General features: G+C 48.3%; 1 protein-coding gene across 4 annotated transcripts in view; it reads left to right on the top strand.

Moving 5' to 3' along the window:
• MSI2 (musashi RNA-binding protein 2) overlaps positions 1-15,465 on the top strand; it is a 408,751-nt gene extending 393,286 nt beyond the window's left edge. For 2 of the 4 annotated variants that reach the window (XM_010852922.1, XM_010852921.1), the window contains 3 exons: positions 5,947-6,155; positions 7,861-7,933; positions 10,315-15,465. In XM_010852922.1, the coding sequence (XP_010851224.1) occupies positions 5,947-6,155; positions 7,861-7,902 (251 nt within the window). In that variant the 3' untranslated portion in view covers positions 7,903-7,933; positions 10,315-15,465. The remainder of the gene's footprint in view (positions 1-5,946; positions 6,156-7,860; positions 7,934-10,314) is intronic. The other 2 variants (XM_010852920.1, XM_010852919.1) reach the window with 2 other exon arrangements.
• Positions 15,466-19,313: the final 3,848 nt, after the last annotated feature.

The raw sequence follows: 19,313 nt of genomic DNA, 5'->3' as shown, positions 1-19,313 counted from the left end.
AAAATGTCATATATAAAATTGATTGTCCCTGCATCTGGGTCCCTGCACCGATTTGATTTTCATTTAGTGTGTCACAGTTTTCCCAGGTTAGAGGTAATTGCTGGCCCTCTCTGTCTTCCTCTCCCCCTTCAGGCTAGGCTCTGGGAGGGAAGTTTGAGCCGAGATCCCTGGGGCCCTGTGGCCGGGCAGACTGCTGGAATGTGATTCCCCCTTGCTCCGCTGGAGACGAGCTGTGGTAGCTCACAGCTGAGTGTTTCTTCTTCTTTATCAGAAGCAGGTTTAGCTCTTCAGGCTGATCTTCCCCAGCTGACCACTGGCATTAATTTAGTGTGGACACGACTTGCAGAGGGCACGGTGAGACTGCAGATTAGGGTCCCCAACTCTGTTTGCAGGGAAGCCTCAGCTGACTAGCTGGCATTCCTGAGAAGCTGGCTGTTCAGAGTCAGGTCTCAGCTTTTGAGAGCAGCCTGGGGTTATGAAACCCAGCATCCACTGAGCCCCCCGTGGTAAATGGGAATCGGGCAGGTTGCTCTTGGTCTGGAGAACCCAGGGCCCCGTGAGAACCTGAAGAGCCCCCACCTTCTGCACACACACCCCTCCCGGAGGGTCCCTTGCTGACAAGAGACGCAGTCTCTGCTGCTGTGGAGTTTTAATCCCGGCAGAGAGAAGAGTGGCGGTCAGAGGCACAGTGACTCTGGTATCAGCCCATCAACAGAGTCCCTCTGCTCACTGTGTTCTCAGTCACTTTCTTTAAATCCTCTAAAACAAGCAGAACTCCCTACGATCTAGTGTGATACATTAACATGAAGAATACCACATGGGCTTATGCTCCAGGTCCTGCATTCTTCAGGAGCTTGAGGCTGGGAGCGGGCCCGTGACACCCAGCAGCCCAGTCTCCCTGCCCTCGCGCCTCATGCAGGCGCAGTAAGGTCTGCTGGACAGCAGGTTACCTTATGAGTTGGGCTGGGTGCAGGCAGGCCTGCTGCTGCACCTGCCTTGTCCTGAGCTGCACACACTGTCCCAGAAATGTGCTGGGGGCCGTGAGGCCCTCTCCCGAGATGCAACCTGGCGGCCACAGATAATTCGTCAAGCGGAAGACTGAAATTGTCCTAAGGGCTGGCTCTCCCTTTTGGTGAAAAGTGAAAGCCACCAAACCAGGACCCGGGTCTGAGCCTGGGACTTGGTGGGCCCTGGCTTGTCTCAGATATAGCAACAGTTCTGTTAACAATTCCTTTATTTGAATCAGTAATAATCCACTCTTCAGGCCTTAGAGCCAGAGATGCCCTCCCAGGAGTGCCCACCTCCGAGTCCTGGGCTCTAGCCTTCTGCCCTAGGTCCAGCGGCATCGTGTTGGAAGTGTACAGAAGTATCGGGACTTCCAACCTTTCCTAGACCAGCAGTGTGGCTCTCCTGTTCCTCACTGCTCTCTCCCACAACTTCCCCACCCTCAGTGACAAATTCCACTCTCAGCCCAGCTCCTTCTGACCACAGTCGGGCAGAACCACCTGCAGACTTGTACCCACCAAAACGAAAGGTTTGCCGTAAACCCCCCAGATGCTTCCGAGCTTTGGATCTTGCCCCTTCAGGTGAGGGTCTGAGCCTGCAGGACAGGCCTTGGAGAAGGACTCTGGGATGGCTTTCCTGGGCCAGCCATCCAGGTGTATTCCCTTGATAGGCAGGAAGTGCCTCCTTTTATCCGATGCAAAATGCCACCAACTGAAATTTAGATGCGTTTCCTCTTGTTGGCCTCCATGAGAGGTAGTGTCCTTGCTTTTCTGCCCATCCCCCCCATTCCCCAGAGTCTTTTCATCAGGTCCAAGGTGATTGAATGCATGGTAGATGAAACAGATCCTTTTGTGAATCACTTCCTGATTTGTTTGGCCAGTGAATTGTGCTATCCTATGTCAGGTTTTCCTAAACCTGCATATGCTAATCTGCGTTGTTGGGCTCTGCATAGACAATTGTTTCAAAAACGGGTGTATTTGTTCTAAACACGATGAGTTACAGGCATTCCTCTTTTGCATTTTCGCCTCAGCCCACTGAGAGTCAAGGCTGAGTAGGGCAGGACTCACATGTCGTAGATGAGGACTCTGGTGGGTGAGGGGCTGACACCCACCCAGGCAGGTAGCTGGGGATCAGGGCTGGGGTCACACTGAGGTTTTCTGACTCCAAGTCCAGAGCTCCCTTTCTCTGCACCGTAGCTGCCTCCCTGAGCATACTGCTGCCTGGACCCAGAAAGCCCAGAGAATGCCTGGGGCACAGGGCAAGGAGAGACGCCTGCCCCGGATTAAACCGCTGCTGTGGGCGCTGCCCAGAGCGGCCGGTGGAGAAGTGACCTTGCTCCCCCACCACGAGTCCCCAAACTGCTGCTTGGTGCAGAGCTTGCCCAAGGCCACTTAATGCTCACAGCTTCTGCTACAAAAATGCCAGGGTGTTTGCAAGACACTGTCCTCTTCTAGGACGGGAGTTAGAACGTCCTTTTTACATCTCAGCACTATTTATTCAGCAGTACCTACTGAGACCTCTTCCTCCCTCCCTCCACACACACACAAACACACACACCCTAGCTGAGCAGCCTTGAGGGACGTCCCATTCCCTCTTCCTGACCTGACCCTGGCCTGGAGCATTTCTCCCCTTAAAATGAGCCTGGAGGTGACCTGCAAGGAGACAGCCCATTGAGAACTGATTCAGGATAACTAGCACGGAAAGCACCCTCAGGTCAGGGGCTCGAGTCATGCTCCCCCAGCCCCCACCTGCCTGCCTCTTCTCTCGAGGTCACAGCTTGGAGGGGAGGGGCTCCTCCTTTACTGTGTTGCCAGCTGGTGTGCAGGGTGAACGTTCCCAAAGAGGAAGACCACCGTGTCCCTCTTGCCTTCCCACCATCAAACAGCGCATGTTGGTGCCCCTCCCCTTTCCTTCTCAAACTGCTGAGCTGGGTAGTGCCCTCCCGGAGATGCATGGGTTCAGGACATAGGTTGGCGTGTTAACCCGCTTTCTGGAGCTCGGGTCCTCTGCCTACAGAGAAAGAGGGAATCATTGACCGAGGAGCCCAGTGACCCAGCTCCTCTACGCCCTCAGCCCTTGAGGATGCAGGTTCCACTATCCAGAGAAAAGGGACCAGCCCAGAACCAGGGGCTCCTAGCCAGGGCCCCATCTTTCAGCCCTGACTGGGGGGTGTCTGCAGGGTGACGGAGCTGGGGCTCAGGCGTGAAGAGGGCAAGTGTATAACTGTGCGAGACTTAGGGTTTTAGAGCTGCATTGTAACACAGCGCCTCCTCCACAGTGATTCTGGTGTCATTGGATGGAAGAGGATAGAAGAGGGAGGGGCGATGTAGGAGCAACTGGGAGGCTCCCTTCAGGCCAGCTCTCCAGCTGCAGGCCTCCTGGGCTCACAGGATGGGGAGGCTAACAGGGGTGGGCCAAATACCACCAGCCCCCCGTCTTCTGAGCCTTCGGCGCTGCGTGTTTCTAGACAGCATCCTTCCGTGAGCATGCAGCCTCCTCTCTCCCAGGCTCCTTCCACTGGCTGGGTTAGTCTCTGGGTGGCCATCGCCCTGCTGGGAGGAGCCAAGATGGAGCTCACTGTCTCCTCCTTGGCTTCTAGATGAGCATGCCACCCTGGATCCTCATCTAGCCAGAGGAGAAAGAAGTCAGAAAGCCTTTACCTTCCACTGTGGCCCCACCTCCCACCCGTTACCCTGAAACAGAGCTGGCTGGTCACTCTGTTGGTTCCTTGGTATAGGAGTGGGGTCAGCTGCCTGGGTGAACCGGGAGTCAGTGTCTGAGCTCTCTCTGCTTTCCCTGGCCTGGAAAAAGAAAGTGTGTGAGCCCGAGATAATGCTGTCTGTTGAATATCTCAACTTGATTCTTGCTTCCGTGAGTGAGAAGGGCCAAATGTTATCTGCAAGTTTAATCTCCTGTATTCAAAAATCCTGTCCCCTCTGTCTGCCAGTGCACTCCCAAATCAGCCATTCACTTGCTCTGAGCCTCTGGGATTTTTTTTTTTTTTTTTCTCTCTCTTTAACCTGTGCTTTCCATCAGCCAGTTTCTTCCTTTCTTGGCACAGCTTCCTAGGGGCCTGACCTTGAAGCCTCCTGCCCCAGATGGCCTTCCCAGGAAGCAGCTTGACTTTTCTCTGCTGAGGGGAGCCCAGCCCTGCTTGGCTCATTCTCCTTTGCATCTTTGCATCCCGTCTCAGTCTCCCAGCAGCCTAGCTGGGGTACATTGTCGGTCTTTTTCCATCTTGGCGACTAGTCGGTAGCAATCAATCCAAGTTTGGCTCTTCAAGCCCCCCCACCCCCACACACACACCCAGAGGTGAGGAGTTCCAGCCACAGGTGCCCAGGGCAAGGTCATGGTCCAGAGAAGATTTGCAGATGTTTTCCCTGCTACCACTGAGGGCAGATGGGCCCAGGGCAGAGGGAAATGCCAAGGATAGGCAGGAGGGAGAAGGCTGTTGTGAGGAGCACCCCCTGGGATTCAAGGAAGTGCATGGAACCCGTATTGTCTGGTTCTTCAAGATGGACGAGTTGTAGTCCAGAACTGGCCAGCCCCAGATTCACCTTGAACTTCAAAAGTCAATGAGAAATTACTTTTACAGTATAAAAAATGTTTTTTTGTTGTTGTTCTAGCATGGAAAATAAAAGATTTAAGCTACTAAAGGGGACTGAAGAAGAGACACAGTTAACCTGGTTGACAAGCTGTGGTCCTCGCTGGGGCGGGAACGATGGAACTTGGGGACAGTAGAGGCGGGGGCCTGCGGCAGTGTCTCCTCACCCTGCCCCCTCCCCACCACCACTCCCTGAGGAACATGTGGGTGTGAAGTCTCGTCTGCTTGTAGCAAAGGTCCAGTCCTCGTTCTTCTTTCTGATAGTCTGGAGTCTATCTGAAGATAACCAGCAGAACGCAGGCTTTTCGGTCAGATACGCTTTCGTGATAATTTGGTTCAGTCAGTATGCTCTGAATTCATACTTCTTTGTCTTTTTTTTTTAAACAAAAGGAAAAAAAAAAAAGTTTAAATCCCCCCCTTTCCTTCTACTGCAGGAGGTGAGTGTGTGGGTGTCCTGTAGCGTCATTGGCGTTCACCAGCTTTGGCCCAGAGCCTCCAGATTCTCCATCCCCACCCCATCCCTCCCTCCATCCCCTGCTCTCCACCCCAAAAGGGAACCCTCTGCCACCATCATTACGGTTATGTTAAGATGCCCAAGTCTTCCATGACATATCCCATCCTCCGACCACGCTCAGTATTGACGACTTTCATTCAGGGATATAAACGGGAGGGGTGGGAGGGAGGGAATAGCCAGTGGGGTGGGGGGAGTGGTGGGGGGAGGGAGAGCCGAAGATCTTTTTTGTCTTTTTTTTGTTGTCGTTTAAAACAAATTTGTCATTTAATGGATCCAAAAACAAGAAAAAAAGTGAAACCAAAAAATTCCCTACCCAAAGATTTTTTTTTTTCCTGGACACAAATTGCTTTGTTTCCTGTCACGTTTTAATATCAATATTAACACAATGTGTAGTCTAAAACTAGTTCCTTTGTAGTTTGCATGGGATGTGAATGCTGTCTCAACGTGCCCAAATCTAGACAAGACTGCATGAGCATCAATTCAGATGTGGAAAAAAAAAAAAAAAAAAAAACCAACTCTCTCTCTCTCTCTTCCATATATCTCTCTATTTCTATTGTGATAATTTGGTGGGCAGTGAAGCACCCCGGTTGGTTGCCATACTGTGTTGAATGGTTGTTTTTTTTATTCTATCTCTTTTTGGAGCTCCGAGCTTCTTAGTAGTAGCCTGGGCTGAGTATTCTTGAGTCCCTGCTGATGTCTTCGCATGGCCTTGGTTGAGTGTTAGAAGTCGGGCCTCAGCTGTTCCTCCCGAGTGTCTGGCTTGTGGTGACCGGTGCATGCCTGGCTTCCGGCCTCATACCCAGCTCTATTCTCTGCACACCAGTCCTGAATAGCTACAGTGCTCAACCGAATTTTGGCGGGCCCGCTTCCCCGGCAGGCTCCAACCCGGCGCGGCCCGGAGGCTTCCCGGGGGCCAACAGCCCAGGACCCGTCGCCGACCTCTACGGCCCTGCCAGCCAGGACTCCGGAGTGGGGAATTACATAAGCGCCACCAGCCCTCAGCCGGGCTCAGGCTTCGGCCACGGCATCGCCGTAAGTACCTCCCCGCCCCTGCCCGCCCGCCTGTCTCCTGCGGCCCGCTGGGGGGTGGTGTGCCAGGGAAGCCCCCGAGCCGGCAGGCCAGGAGCGGGCACCGGGCCCCCCGCCACACCCACGTCCGTCACCCCTGGCTGCAGCTTCTCCCGTTAGACGTTTCCAGAGCCTCTGTGCGCGTGCCACAGGTGGAGTGGAAGGAGTGTGGGCAGGTCACTCCTGGGTCACGTTCAGCCCACTCAACCCTGAACCACATGTACAACCCATTGCATCCCTGGCTGCAAAACAAAAAGAAGTGTTCCTCCCTCGAAAGCTGGTGTGTGAGACTTTAAGGAAACAGGCTAAGGCAGCTGCTGGCTCGTAGTAGACCCCTGGGGTCAGCCCCTCTGCTTGATCCCAGCCTCCTGGAGATTCAGGGGGGCTGGGACCTTGGAGCTAGGGCCCCGTCCCCGTAGGATGACAGCCTGAGTCAGTAGAGTCCTGCCTGGGGTCCTGGGGCAGCACTGGGGCCTGGGTCGTAGCGTGGGGTGCAAGTCCCGTCCCAGGAGATTTCCTCCGCTAATGTTTCCTACAGTCTCCCGGTTCCAAGTAAGTTCCCCTTTGCATTCTTTAGCTCCGCCCGCCCCGAAGGCCAGGTGCATTTGACATTTGTAATGCTCTGTGGTTCTATAATCTGACTAATCCAGGCAATGGAAATTTGCTTAACAGATTTGCATGCTGTTTTCAGATTGTATTGTTCTTCCCCCTCGCGGTGTGTGTGAGCATGAATGTGCCTGAGCCCACTTGCTCGCTGTCCCTTCCATTGGGGAAACCGAAAATCGGCCAACCTCGCCATCTTGGAGACAGTTTGATTTTGAGCTAAGAGGGAAGTGTCTGCTGTCCCAGGTCACATCCCTGTGGGAGAGCCCTGCCTACCGGGCTGTGCTGGGGAGAACAAAGCAAGTGCAGACGATCAGGGCATCAGGGCGGCCAGTCTCTGCCCCTGGCATTGAAAGGTCGCCCCTGCAACCCACACACATGCACGCACACACCATCTCACACATTCACACACCACACACACACACACACACACACACATACGCCTTGCCTGGCCTGTGAAGTCCGGGTCCTTGTTGAATCCCACTCCAGAACCAATATCACTTAGGCAGTAGTTTGGTGAGTTACACCCCCTCAGATCGGCTGTAACACCTAATCGAGAGCAGTAACTAGTCAACCTAGAGCTGCATCTGTTTCAGGGATCGTCTACCACTATGTCGGACACGGTCAGCACCCAGAAACACTGACCCTATCTGTTCACGAAAACCTGGGTCTCTGACCTGTGTGCTGTGATGGTTTCTGAAATAAGCAACGTCAAGTCACATTTGGTCTGCACGGGGCTGGCCTTCTCCCCAGCTGGAGCCGTCGGGGGCTGTCTGGGGCTCAGTGCAACAGTGCCCACCGTTGGTGGCACAAGCCCCCCTCTCCTCTCATCCACCTACTCCTGGGAATCTGGCTCTCAGTTTTCCTCTGGGTGAGCGGACAGGCCAGGGTGGGGAGTCAGGGCTTGGGAGGATATCATCCTAGCCCCTCATGGCACGGTGTCTCAGAATTACATATTCATGCTGGCAACCACAGTCTAGTCCTAGCGATAATTCCCTTTCCCAGAATATGACAGTCTGTTCCCATGTATAGCGTGCTGATGACCTTAACAATTGTGCAATTTTAGGGACCTTTGATTGCAACGGCCTTTACAAATGGATACCACTGAGCAGGTGCTTCCGTTGCCACCCCACTCTGAGGTATTGCCTTTTCTGCCACGTGTCTCGCCCGCCAGGCGTGTCCGTACATGTATGCGCCCTGGGCATGCAAGTACGCACGGGCCCTGGTCCCATCGCGTCAACGTCTCTCCCTCCTCTTTCTCCACCCCTTTCCGGGGGGGTGGGGGGCAACAAGATCCAGCCTTTTAATCTCTCATCCCTCCTCTGGCTTAAATCATGACCCCCATTTTTCTTCCACTGTCTTTTTTTTTTTCCTTTGATTCTTTCGATCCTTTTTCTCTATCTTTCCCACCTCTCATCTTTCTGTGTCTTGAAATACGATCAAAAGTGTGGGAAACTGGAAGGAGATGCTGTGCTGTGCCTGTCCCAGGGGGACAGAGGCAGAGAGATGTCAGACTTCTGCCAGGCTTGGGGGCGGAGGGTGCTAAGGGTTGCCAGGCCCTCTCAGCTCCCCAGAGCTCGCTGGGCTCGGCCAGTGGGGTTCATGCAGTGAGACAGCCAGACTCCATCTTTCAGTGAAAAGAAAACATTTTTGCCAGTAACTACTGAGTAATTATCCAGATTACCGCACGAAAAGCAAATTAAATTAACGACATCACCTGCGTTACATGGATTTGGATCCCTGCCAGTTTCCTAACCTTTTAAACTGAGCTCAAGTTAATTAAACATTTTTTAAATCACTTTGATGGGGATATGGAAGGGGTGGAGTGGAGGAGAGGGGAGGTTGGGGCAGTCAGTGAGGGAGCCTCTTTCCACATTCTCATTGAAGACGGGTATCCCTCATTCTCCGGAACAGCACCAGGAAGGGAGAGGGGGTTCTCTCGTGGAAGCGCAGCGTGGCCCGTGTGAGCTAGCTGGTTTTGGGTTTTGAGACAAGAGTCTGTTTCTTCGGAAGAGAGAGTGCCACAGCTGAGGCCTGGGAGTGGATCCTGCTTGCAAAATCCCAGCTGGGACATGAGCACTTGTCCCTCTGGGAGAAGCAAAGCTGAGATGGATTTGCCACTTTGGTTTGCAGTCAGCAGGACGCTCCTCTTGTCGAGGGTTGCTCCAGGCCCCCGAGCCAGCCAGGACCCAGTAGTGCGGGCCCAACTGGGGGACCAGGTGGAGCCAAGCTCCGTACATCTCTTGGATTTCTCTAATATTGCTCTAAGGAATCACCTCGACTAACGCAACTGCCTCTCTTAACCCAATAAACCCCGTGTGTGAGTTCTCTTCACCCCCTCGCCTCCACTTCCCTTCCAGCACTGACCCAGCCATTGCTGGCCTGCCAGAGCCAGAGGCCACTAACAGTGTGAAGGAGAGCTACTCACGACTAATTCAACTGGGTTTAGGGGTCCCAGCAAAGCTAGGCTCCTCTGAGAGCAAGGCGGGCTGATGGACCCAAGAACGTGGGGGGCTGAAGGTGGCTCCCGCCCTTGTGGGGTCAGATGACACGGGGATCAGACAGCTGCCAGTGCCTCTTCCCTCCCTGCCAAAACAGCAGGCGGTGCAGGGCTCCCTGCCGCCTCCGGCCCCACCCTCCTCTGCAGAGCTCCCCTGCGGGTGGGGGGAGGTGAGGCTGCTCGCAGCCCAGCCTCCCGCATCCAGCTTTAGGACTCGAAAGGATGGAACAGACTAGAGAGTGGAGCTAACCACTCGCCCCCTCCAAAATGATTAAGTGGGCCAGTTGAGTCACACGGCCTCCCCAAAACACACACACACAGTCTATGCCCAGCAGAGATGACCCTCAGCCCTTTAGCACCATCCCTGAAAGGAGGGGCCCTGGCTCCCAGTCAGTTCAGGGAGAATCAATCAACAAGTCTGTGAATCCTGGGCCTGTTCTCATTTCCTAGGACCAAAGCTGATTATTATTTGTTGTGTATGTTTTTACAAGCGTCCTGACCTTGAGTCTTTTGTATGTAATATGATTTTTTTAAGTAGAAATTTGCAGTTTTAGTTACGGACAGTCCTTAACGGGCGTCTCCTAAAGGCAAACACTTTTAAACATTTAGTTTAATGTTTGAAAACAGACTCTTAACCAGAAAAGGCAGTGCTAGTCACTCTGCAGTTCACCGTTCCAGCTGCAAACCCAGCGTGACCACATCTGCTGACCCCAGTTTCCACCATTGCCTCAAGAACTCTACCATAGTGTATCGAATCAGCAAATTAGCAAGCCAGCAAAATGAGCTACAGAGCTGCCCTCTTTCTCCCCAGCATCAAGCTCGGCTCAGGCTGTGACCCCAGTCAGCTGTTATTAGCCTGGCCACTTTCAAACATCCTCAGTAGCCCAAAGTAGTCATACTCTGAAAATGCTGGTTAAAAAGTTCAGAGTAAACAGTATGCCTGCCTGACATTGCTTCTTTCTCCTCCCACCCCGACTTTGTGTTCTCTTCTGGACGTCCTCGACCTCCTGTGCCCTGCAGAGCATACCTGGATGTCCAGGCAAGACTGGGCGAAGTTTCTGAGTGGCCCTTTATTTAGGTGATGTCATCAGACCTGTTCCCCCACCAGCCTCACTCCCCGTCCCAACCAGAGATGGCTCACTTCGGATCGAGGGTTGACTGCATCTCATCATCTCACGAATCTGCTGTAATATAAGACAACAGCTTTTAAATGTGTATATACCCCATGATTTTGGTTTTGTTTTGTTTTTGTTTTTCTTGATGGTTTCCCTCCCTCTTCTCTCTTCCCTCTTCTCCTTTTAAATCTCTTTGAATCACATTTGGTAGTGATTTTGACTTAGTCCAGTAGTCATATAGCTTTAATATCTAGTTAAAAGCTAACCATAGTATAATTGTTATATTAAGGTATTATTTTTTTCTTAAAACAATTTTTTTTTGGCTTGTTTAATTCTGTTCTCACTTTTCAAGGATGCTGAGATGGTAATATTACTCTGAATATTTTGGTATCAATTCTGAGACTGTATGAATTTTCAGGCAGAATTTGAGCACACACAGAGAAGCGAGGTTGTGAAGTGCCGAGCGGGAGGTGGGCATCAACTTTCTACTCTGCATTGTATAAGAAGTGAGATGGATGTAGTAGGCTAATGAACAGACTCTCTAGCGGTTCTTTTTTTGTGGCGTCTCTTTGTTAACCTAAGTATATCTATTTTCGGCAATAAGGTAAGGACGACAATGTTTTGCGTGTCCTCCTTTTCTATAAGTGCTTTTTTTCTGTTGAAAGAGGTGATATTATAAGGTTTTTTGCAATTGTGAATTCTAAAAAAGAAATGTTGTAAATACAATTCCATTAACTACATAGAAACTATTAAGAAAGAGAGAATCAAAAATATTTTTGTGAGGGAGTCGGTCCCAGGCAGTTTGATGCTCTGTGGGTGGAGGAGGGGAGGAATGGTAACCGAGTCAGTGACTGAGACGGATGAACACCCAGCTGCCAGGCCGACCCCAGGACAGGTTAGAACACTGTTTAGCTCCTCTTGTCTGTGTGATAGACCTAAGAACTGTATTAGTGTCATACCAGCATATTAACCTCTCGTCTGTGCACAGCTTCCAACGTTACCGTCTAGTTAGATTTTTATTTAAAATATGAAAAACTGCTTTTCCCAAGACGTTTTTTAAAAACAAAGCTACAATTTTAATATTTAACATATTTAATGTTTCAAAGCACACCAGGTTTGGCTTGGGTGGGGAGGGGTGGGGGGACATTCTTTTTCAGTCTTAATTTTTAAATATTTGATCATTTTCTATTGTCCAATCATTTCAGCACCTCCAAAGGTCCCTAGGACACTTTGCCTCTCTCCTCCCCCTGTCCCCCCAGCCGCCCCCCAGCTCCGGGGACCCATGGGCCAGGAGTGGATAAGCCTGCATTAATGAAATCTTTTCTCCATTCACTTTCTATTTACCAATTAGGAAAGCAACCTTTTGGTTTATATATTTTTTTTAATACCTCAGTGCTGCAAGTATCACCAGAGAGGCTATGAAAGAATTTTTTTTTTAATTTATTGTAGATGTAAACAGAATTTTAAAAAGTAAAAAGTATAAACATCGCTGCACTGTGACTGGTGGGAAAAACTGACCGTTTCCTGTTTGCACATGTTTAACATTTGGCTGTTATAATATATGGTCCTCGGTTGGGGAAAGATACTTATGATGAAGGATATTTTTTAATTTAACTTTTTTTTAATATTGGTAATAGGTCGGCAACAGCAACTATAGAAGTACAACTCAATAGATGGCATTAAAACATATTGTAGTGTGGATATATATTTTTTTCTTTTTTAAAATGTGATATTGACGTTTTATTAATATTTTTTAAATTGTTACGTTTATAAATTTGGTACTTAAGGCACAGCCAGTATGAGACACTGAATGCGACATTTATTATAAAGAGCTGCTGCACTCCTATTTTTATAAATTTTACTAACAAAGTAGACTAATGTAGACATTCACAGACATGGTAGGGTAAAAGCATCTTCAAGCAAAAGGCTCCAAAATGCTAACTCAGAAAGAAAGAAAAAAAGCCTTTTTCAATTCTAATTAAACAGCAACATCTTTTTTTTTTTTTTTAAATCATGTTCTTTGTTTTTTCCAATAAAATGTTAGGTTGTTTGGTGAAGGTTTGTTTTTTTGTTTGTTTTTCTTTCTTTCTTTTTTTATTTCCAAACAACCAGGTTAAGTAAAATGCTGGGCGCTTTTAAAATATCAAAACTTGTTCAAGTAATAAAATAACAAAATAGAAGTTTTATTTTAAAAAAAAGAAAAAAAAAAGAGACAATAAATTCCCAGAAATTCAGTGTCTAGACTAGGGAATTTAATTACTATTTTGTCCATGTTGGTGATGTACTGTACTAGCCTTCCTTTCTCTGCATCCCCCATCACCTCATAGAAGACTCTTTGTTGATCATTGTCTGTTAATACTGTATAAAATGGCTATCTTGTAAGCGTGCTGTCCTGGTACTAGTGTAGTGACTTTTTTTCTCCTCTTTCTTCTAGTACATATTGATAGGTATAACGTAATTAAGGTTTAAAAAAATTAGACATAGTTATTCAGATTTAGGACCAGTAAGGATAGAACTTTCTCTTATTTATGAAAAAAAAAATGCTAATAATTTTGGGGCAGTTTTTTCCTTTCATTTTTTTTTTTCAATTTCAAGTTTTCATTTTATTTTTGCTGATCTGATGTGGTTTCAACTAACCCAAGGTCTCACGATGTTCAGATGCCGGTAGACTCTACGGCGTTTTGTAGATTCCCACCCCACCCCCCCCAGCTGTGAAGGGGTGTGCCATACTACCTTAAATGCTAATGCTAGATATGCAAAACTGGATTTTTTTAATTTATTTTTTAAAAGAGGGAGGCATGGTATATTAAAATGATTTTACTAAGAGAAAAAAATATTTTTTTAAGAATGCTCAGAAGAAATTGATAATCTGTGTGAATATGTTTTAGATGTTTATAATACCTTTTGAAGAGACCCAGTAGCCCATAGCACAAATCTCGTGGAAATCTGATATGTTTTAATGTGGCTACCTAGGTTAAGGTTCACATTAGTCCCCCACTCATCTAGAAGTCCATTTTGAAAGATTTTTGTAAATTATTTTAGCACTGATGTTCAGCCTTGTCTTTGTGTCAGTTAAGCTCAACGGCGAACATGGGAACCACCTTCCGCCTTCCCTGGGGGAGAAACCCTCTTGGCTGATGGCTTTTCCCCGGAATCATAAAGCAGCCACCGGGTGACTTTCTGGCTTCTAGATCCATCTGCCTGGGGCCCCCAGACTCCTCTCCTCCCACTCGGGGGAGAGTGGGCACATAAGCTCCTGGACCGATTCCTGGTTCTCCCTGGACGTGGAGCTGACGGGGATGACCGAGTTCTGGGTCTCCTCTCCAGGAGCTTGCACCCCTGGTCTGTGGCCTTCCTCACACCCACTGGGAAAACCAGACAGCCTCACTCTATCCCAGTCGTTCATGGGCTTGATTCAAACGAAGTCCCAACAGGCCTTTGCGTTTCTCTCCTTCATAACCTTCATCTTAATTTGAACTCGTAGCTTGGACTTTAAGGTAGCATGGCTCTATTGCTGTCAATTTAATGTTTCACTGCACAGCAATTCACAGCCAGTGAATGTTACACACATCTTGCTAGACTAGTATAAAAATCATTGGGTAATTGTTGGTTCTAATGACCTGAAAGGTGTTCAGTTTTTGTTTTCAATTTTGTTTTGGTTTTGTTTCTTGGTTTTTTCTTTTTTTTTTTTTGTTTCTTTTTCATTTGGGGATTTTGGGAAAAAAAAAAATTTTTTTTTTTTTTGGTTCCAAATAGAAAAACAAAACCTATTTTGATCTTTAGTGCAAACGAGGGCTAGGGACTTAGCCACCACCACCCACCCACACTGCTTCATTCTGCCATTCACTCACTGCAGCATAATCAAGAATAAAGCAATATAGTTTACTACATTTTTTTAATTGAAGGTCAGCCATGCTTTCTGTATTATATTGCATATGAAATTGTTTACAAAAGAAACACTAACTCATACTTCTCTCTATTGGTTGGGAGTGGCTCACAGGGACAGAGGGAGGCTGGGGAGTTGGGTGGGGAGGGAAGAATGTTTTTCTTTCTTGAATGTGCTTCGCAAGCCAGGCTATCTTCCAAGGAAGGCTGAAGCAGGGTTGGGGGTTGAGGGTGGGGGCAGAGGGACAGATGCAGGCAAGCACATGGAAGAGAGACACTGGCAGGCTCCCCCCACCCCTCTCCACCCGGCCCCCCACTCCAAACAAAAAGAAGCAGAAGTCAGCTCAGCCCCGTCCTGAGCACAGACACTACCCAAGGAGACGCTGTACGTTAAGCAATACTTTAATACCGTAATGTTTGTTTTCTTTCTTTTTTTTAACCAAAAAAAAAAAAAAGTAAATAAACTAAAACAAAAATATATACATAAAAACCCACCCCTCTGGGGAAGCAACCTGAATCCAAACACTTGGCTATCAAATAATCAGAATGTATTGTCTCAGATAGGAGTTTGTTCCTAGGAGGCAGGGGCACGTGGGGGGCTGGGGATGGAGACTGAGAGATAAAAGTTTCCAGAGCCTTCCAGAAGGCTCTCTGCTACTGTATTCTGTACATACTGTACCATCCTCTGTGGAATCTGTGAGTGTCCTTTGAGTAGCGTGGGCTAGCCAATCTGCCGTTCATGGTGTGTTGTAAACTCGGAATTCCATATGTAATAGGATGCAAGTCTAAGCGTTTCATGTGGACATCAATGTATCTAAATAAAACTTTCCCTAGCACTGTGGCTGACCTCACCCTTACTTTTATACTTTAGTATGAAACTGATGACAACTTTGGTAGTGAGTATTTTTTTTATATATATACATATATATGTATCTATATATATATATATCTCAAGCATCTTTCAGGTCTTTGTGTGTGGCTTTCTTAAAGCCCTGTTGTAAAAAATTACTATGTGGATGGCAGTCTCTCACATCACAGATGTGGAAAGTATAATTTTATATTTGTATTTTCAAATAAATAAGTTTGTGAAAGGTTTCCATCCTCTACTGTGGTCCAGAAATCAATGTGTTTGTCTGACAAAAATAAAATAAAATAAACTGTTTTGAACAGAGTTGTTTGATGTTCTTTCACGTATGGACGGGAAGACCCTCTGGAGTAGGAAATGGCAACCCATTCCAGTATTCTTGCCTGGAAAATTCCGTAGACAGAGGAGCCTGGTGGGCTCCAGTCCATGGGGCCACATAGAGTTGGACACTACTGAGTAACTGAACAATACAAATACAATACCCATGTGGAGGAGGGCTCAGTGGGAGAGCGGAGCTGGGGATTGGGGAGGGGAGGGTGTCACTGGTCACACCTGCCTCCTGTCACTCTGATCTTGGGTGGCCTCAGCCTGCAACTGCTTGAAGCAAGGCCTAGATTGCCAGCCAGAGACTGAGGCCAGGTCACGGTGGTGAGAGCACCAGATCCTAGCCACTAGACCCAGTGGTCAGTGACAAGGGCCCTGGCCCTTCGGCTTTGCTGAAAAGAATTTCCACAAAGATGGAAGGTAGTGTAGCAAGTATAGTATTTATCAAGAGGGGAAACACACACAGTACATTTGGGTAGACACACGAGCGGACTCCGGGAGAGTGAGTCTCTGAGTCGCATCCTCATGGCAGTTTGAATTACTATTGTTGCAGGAAGGGGGACCCCTTCAGGGCCCGAAACTGGGTTCTTATCTAGCACCCGGAAATGAATTGCCCGAGGAGACACATGCGCTGACAAGGCAAGAGATTGTATTGGGAAAGGGCACCCGGGTGGAGAGCAGTAGGGTAAGGGAACCCAGGAGAACAGCTCTCCCACGTGGCTCGGTTTTATGGTGATGGGATTAGTTTCTGGGTTGTCCTTAGCCAATCATTCCGACTCAGGGTCCTTCCTGGTGGTGCAGCCTTGTTCAGCCAAGATGGATGCCAGAGAGAAGGATTCTGGGAGGTGAGTGGACAGGTGGTGTCTCCTTTTAACCTTTCCCGAACTCTTCCAGTTGGTGGAGGCTTATTAGTTCCGTGTTCCTTACCAGGACCTCCTGTCGTAAAACAACTCATGCAAATGGTTACTATGGTCCCTGGCCAGGGAGGGTGGTTTCAGCCAGTGTGCTTCCCCTGACACTATTATGGAGTATTTCTTCCAGTTTCCTCTAGCCAGTCATTCTAATCTGCCTGGTTCACAGTCCATATTTGGTATATCTCAGGATCCTCCCACATGTGCTTACACATCTCTTAGCTAAGATGGGTCCTACCGCAGTGGCATCTGGGTAGAGCATCCATTCACACGGCTCCCCTTCTGGCCTGCAAGGAGCCTTTTCTATGCATATGTGGTGGTGGCGGCAGAGGGGAGGGGCAGTCCTCCTGACTTTGGGAATGAGAGGTACGTGGCCTGGGGAGGGCCCAGCCTTTTCCCTTAGTTGTCCTGCTATTCTCGTCTTGGAGTTTGGGTCAGTAGAGAATGAATCTCCAATTGCTTTACCCTGAGGGGGCCCATCTGCCTCCTACGTCAACCCCTCAGCCGGGTCACGGGGCCTCCAGCATAGAAGCAGCCCTCACCCTGTCCCCAGGGAGCCTGTGGAACTTTCGTGTGTGTATGTGTGGTGATTATTTTATTGAAGCATAGCTGATTTACAATGTTGTGTTACTTTCTGCTGTACACACTCATATATATATATAAGTATATATATGCATGTATCTTTTCCATTGTGCAACTATTTTACGACGCGATAAGAAAGCATTGCAGTGGAAGAGCAGGTAGAGAGCACCTCAGAACCCATGGGTGAGCAGGAAATAGGCACCATGGCCCTGTGACATCGCAGGACTCAGACGGTGGAAGTGTGCAGGAGCAGTTGAGGTGGCTGGCTCACGCAGTTGAGAGCAGTTGAGGTGGCTCACTCACACAGTTGAAGTGGCTGGCCTCAGTGAGTTCTCAGCTGCCTGCAGGAGACGTCAGTGAACCAACTTCTGTGTCTCTTGAGTAGGGGCTGAAGGAACCTTGCGTTTGCCCTCGAGGAGTTCAGAGTTTTGCCTAATGACATGAATGTTGTAGAATCAGAAAGTTAGAGATGTAGAAACAGATACTTGTCATGGCTGAGAGAAAACAGAATTAAGATTTAGTTTGTTGAGGGCAAGTCCCAAGACCTGGTGGGAGCAGTCAAGACATGATCTAAACCAGATCTGAGCCAGAGGGATTTCTTGGCTTTTAGAGTGATTTGTCGGAGAAGGCAATGGCAACCCACTCCAGTACTCTTGCCTGGAAAATCCCATGGATGGAGGAGCCTGGTGGGCTGCAGTCCATGGGGTCGCAAAGAGTCGGACATGACTGAGCGACTTCACTTTCACTTTTCACTTTCATGCATTGGAGAAGGAAATGGCAGCCCACTCCGGTGTTCTTGCCTTGAGAATCCCAGGGATGGGGGAGCCTGGTGGGCTGCCATCTATAGGGTCGCACAGAGTCGGACATGACTGAATCGACTTAGCAGCAGTAGCAGCAGCAAGGTGATTTGTAAGCAATGAAGTATAGGTTTGTAGCTGCTTCCTCAAGACCTTGAGTATAAGCCATAGTCCCCAGGGCATGTCTTCTGTGGATCCCTCTTCCAATTTCCTGTCTCCTGTTTATTCCAGCTTTATCATATGGACATTTCTGCTACACCAAGTGCTGAGAAAAGATGGTAGAAGGTTCCTCTCTTTATTTAAGCCTGGAGACAGGAGAGTTTGGTATCTAGCCCACCTCTTGTGTGTCCAAAGGCAAAGCCTCAGCATTCTGCAGTGTTTTGTTAAATTGAGGACAGGAGAGAAGGAAAGTATAACATAAACCCTGCTGTCCCACAGAAATGGAAGACCTGTAAGAGCGTATTTGAGAAATGGCTTCCTAGCATTCTGAGAGGAATGGGCCAAAGACATGGAAAAGATCATTTTCTCAGATCATTTTTGATTGCTCAGCCCAAAACCTAGTCCGAAGCCTAAGGAGAGAGTGGGAAGCAGGAGCACCAACTGCCCATGTTTTCCTGATCAAGGAGGGCAGGTGATTTGGGTATGGTTCTACTACTGCTTTGGAGAAGGAAATGGCAACCCATTCCAGTATTCTTGCCTGGAGAATCCCATGGACGGAGGAGCTTGGTGGGCTACAGTCCACGGGTCGCAAAGAGTCGGACACGACTGAGCGACTTCACTTTCACTACTACTGCTGAGTGGCAGAACTGAGAACCCAGGACATCCTGCCCCTGGGCTCAAGCCTGGTAACAAAGGTCAGTTACCAGTGTTGAGTATGCCTGGTTGCCTGAGCCCATGAACTGTACCCCAAAAGAGGCAGAAAAATATCAATCACAGAGAAAACCAAACTTCAGGGAGGAATAGAAAAATACATAGAATAGGAAGCTAAGCGAAAACTTGGAAAAACAAGAAATGCCACTGTTAAGATAAATACAAGTATAATAAGCAAAGTAAGGAATTTGGTCAAGGGAATCCATCATTATCTAACAAATGAGAATGGATTGAATTTGCTGCCACTACAAAACAGAGGGATGTGTTTAGAAAAGCAGAACCCGGCAATGTGCCATCATGAAAACTCACTTAAATGATAAAGAAAGATGAGAACAAAGGGGTAGCAAAGAGGAAATAGGCAAATGCAAACAAAAAAGGGCACGAAGTGAAATGCCAATATTAGACGAGGGTGGTATTTAACTTTGAAAGCACTCCACAGAGTATTCTGTAATGATAAAAGACTCTAGCTAAAGAATTGGGGAATTCCCTGGCGATTTAGTGCTTAGGACTCTGAGCTTTCACTGCCAAGGAGATTCTAGTACACCTTTCTCAGAACTAGATATTTTCAACAGACAAAAATAAAGACATGGAGGAATAATGCAATTAGCAAAAGATCACATAGCATCTTTTAAAAAAATGTACATTTTTGTTTTATATCCATATGTACAAC

This window comes from Bison bison, unplaced genomic scaffold (assembly GCF_000754665.1).
Source record: "Bison bison bison isolate TAMUID 2011002044 unplaced genomic scaffold, Bison_UMD1.0 scf7180017864317, whole genome shotgun sequence".
Classification (NCBI taxonomy): domain Eukaryota; kingdom Metazoa; phylum Chordata; class Mammalia; order Artiodactyla; family Bovidae; genus Bison; species Bison bison.
This window is presented reverse-complemented; position numbering and strand designations above follow the sequence as displayed.